The sequence below is a fragment of the Sinocyclocheilus anshuiensis genome, unplaced genomic scaffold, assembly GCF_001515605.1.
Source record: "Sinocyclocheilus anshuiensis isolate Anshui unplaced genomic scaffold, SAMN03320099.WGS_v1.1 scaffold195, whole genome shotgun sequence".
In the NCBI taxonomy this organism is placed as follows: domain Eukaryota; kingdom Metazoa; phylum Chordata; class Actinopteri; order Cypriniformes; family Cyprinidae; genus Sinocyclocheilus; species Sinocyclocheilus anshuiensis.
Window position 1 is genome coordinate 69,061 of NW_015548236.1, and position 983 is coordinate 70,043.

General features: G+C 38.3%; 1 protein-coding gene across 3 annotated transcripts in view; it reads left to right on the forward strand.

Moving 5' to 3' along the window:
* The window catches only part of LOC107654707 (ankyrin repeat and IBR domain-containing protein 1), a 39,490-nt gene that overhangs the window by 15,245 nt on the left and 23,262 nt on the right, over positions 1-983 (forward strand). For all 3 annotated transcript variants that reach the window (XM_016441901.1, XM_016441903.1, XM_016441904.1), the window contains 2 exons: positions 346-434; positions 572-702. In XM_016441901.1, coding sequence (XP_016297387.1) covers positions 346-434; positions 572-702 — 220 coding nt within the window. The remainder of the gene's footprint in view (positions 1-345; positions 435-571; positions 703-983) is intronic.

A 983-nucleotide genomic window follows, 5' to 3' on the forward strand; every position in this document is an offset into this window, starting at 1 on the left:
ATATATATATATATATATATATATGTATGTGTGTGTGTGTGTGTGTGTATTATATATTTTTAATAATAAGTGCTGGGGGCGTGGCTTGTGGGCGTGACTTCTTTTTTGTCTCTAGCTGATCACATGCCTTATATATATATATATATACAGTGGGTACGGAAAGTATTCAGACCCCTAAAAATGAATATTTTTGTTAAAATACTGTATATTGTTTCTTTTGATTTTGATGGGATAATGTGACACAATCATGTTTCTGAGAGATTTCATGAGATCACCATCTTAACGTTCATCCTGGAAAATGCCATCAAAGCACTATTCATGTTCATCTCTCGGGTTTCTTCTCAGGGAGTGTCTTGGTGATGCTCATGAACCTTGTGACTGTGAGACATGGAAGATGTGGCTGCAGAAAGTGTCTGAAATGAAGCCTGAAGAATGTAGGAGCTCCAGACATTTCAGTCTGCACCTTTACTTAATATATGCACCTTCACCTATACCTTATTTAATGGATGTTCATGATATACAACTTGCTTCTGTAGGTTTTAATATTGAGCTCCTCTTTGTCTCTGAACAGTGGCTGGTGTGAGTGAAGCCTATGAAGATGCTGCCAACTGCCTGTGGCTACTCACCAACTCTAAACCTTGTGCCAACTGCAAATCCCCCATCCAGAAAAATGAAGGCTGCAATCACATGCAGTGCGCGAAGGTCAGTACAGAATGGCGTATGTGGACAAAAAAGACATTAGAGTCATTCGAATGTCAGCCCGCTAAATTGTGACTGTCTGATGTAGACTTGTGCTGGTATTCGGTAATGCGATATATCACGGTAATGAATATGCACAATATTATTATCGTGGGCACTTCTAAATACCGAGAATAATTATATATTACAAATTATTCAGAATTTTGAATGCATTTTAAGAATACTTTTCCCATCAACTGGTCAAAATGCACAACACTGCTGCGTCTGTAAATAAGCGCAGACGA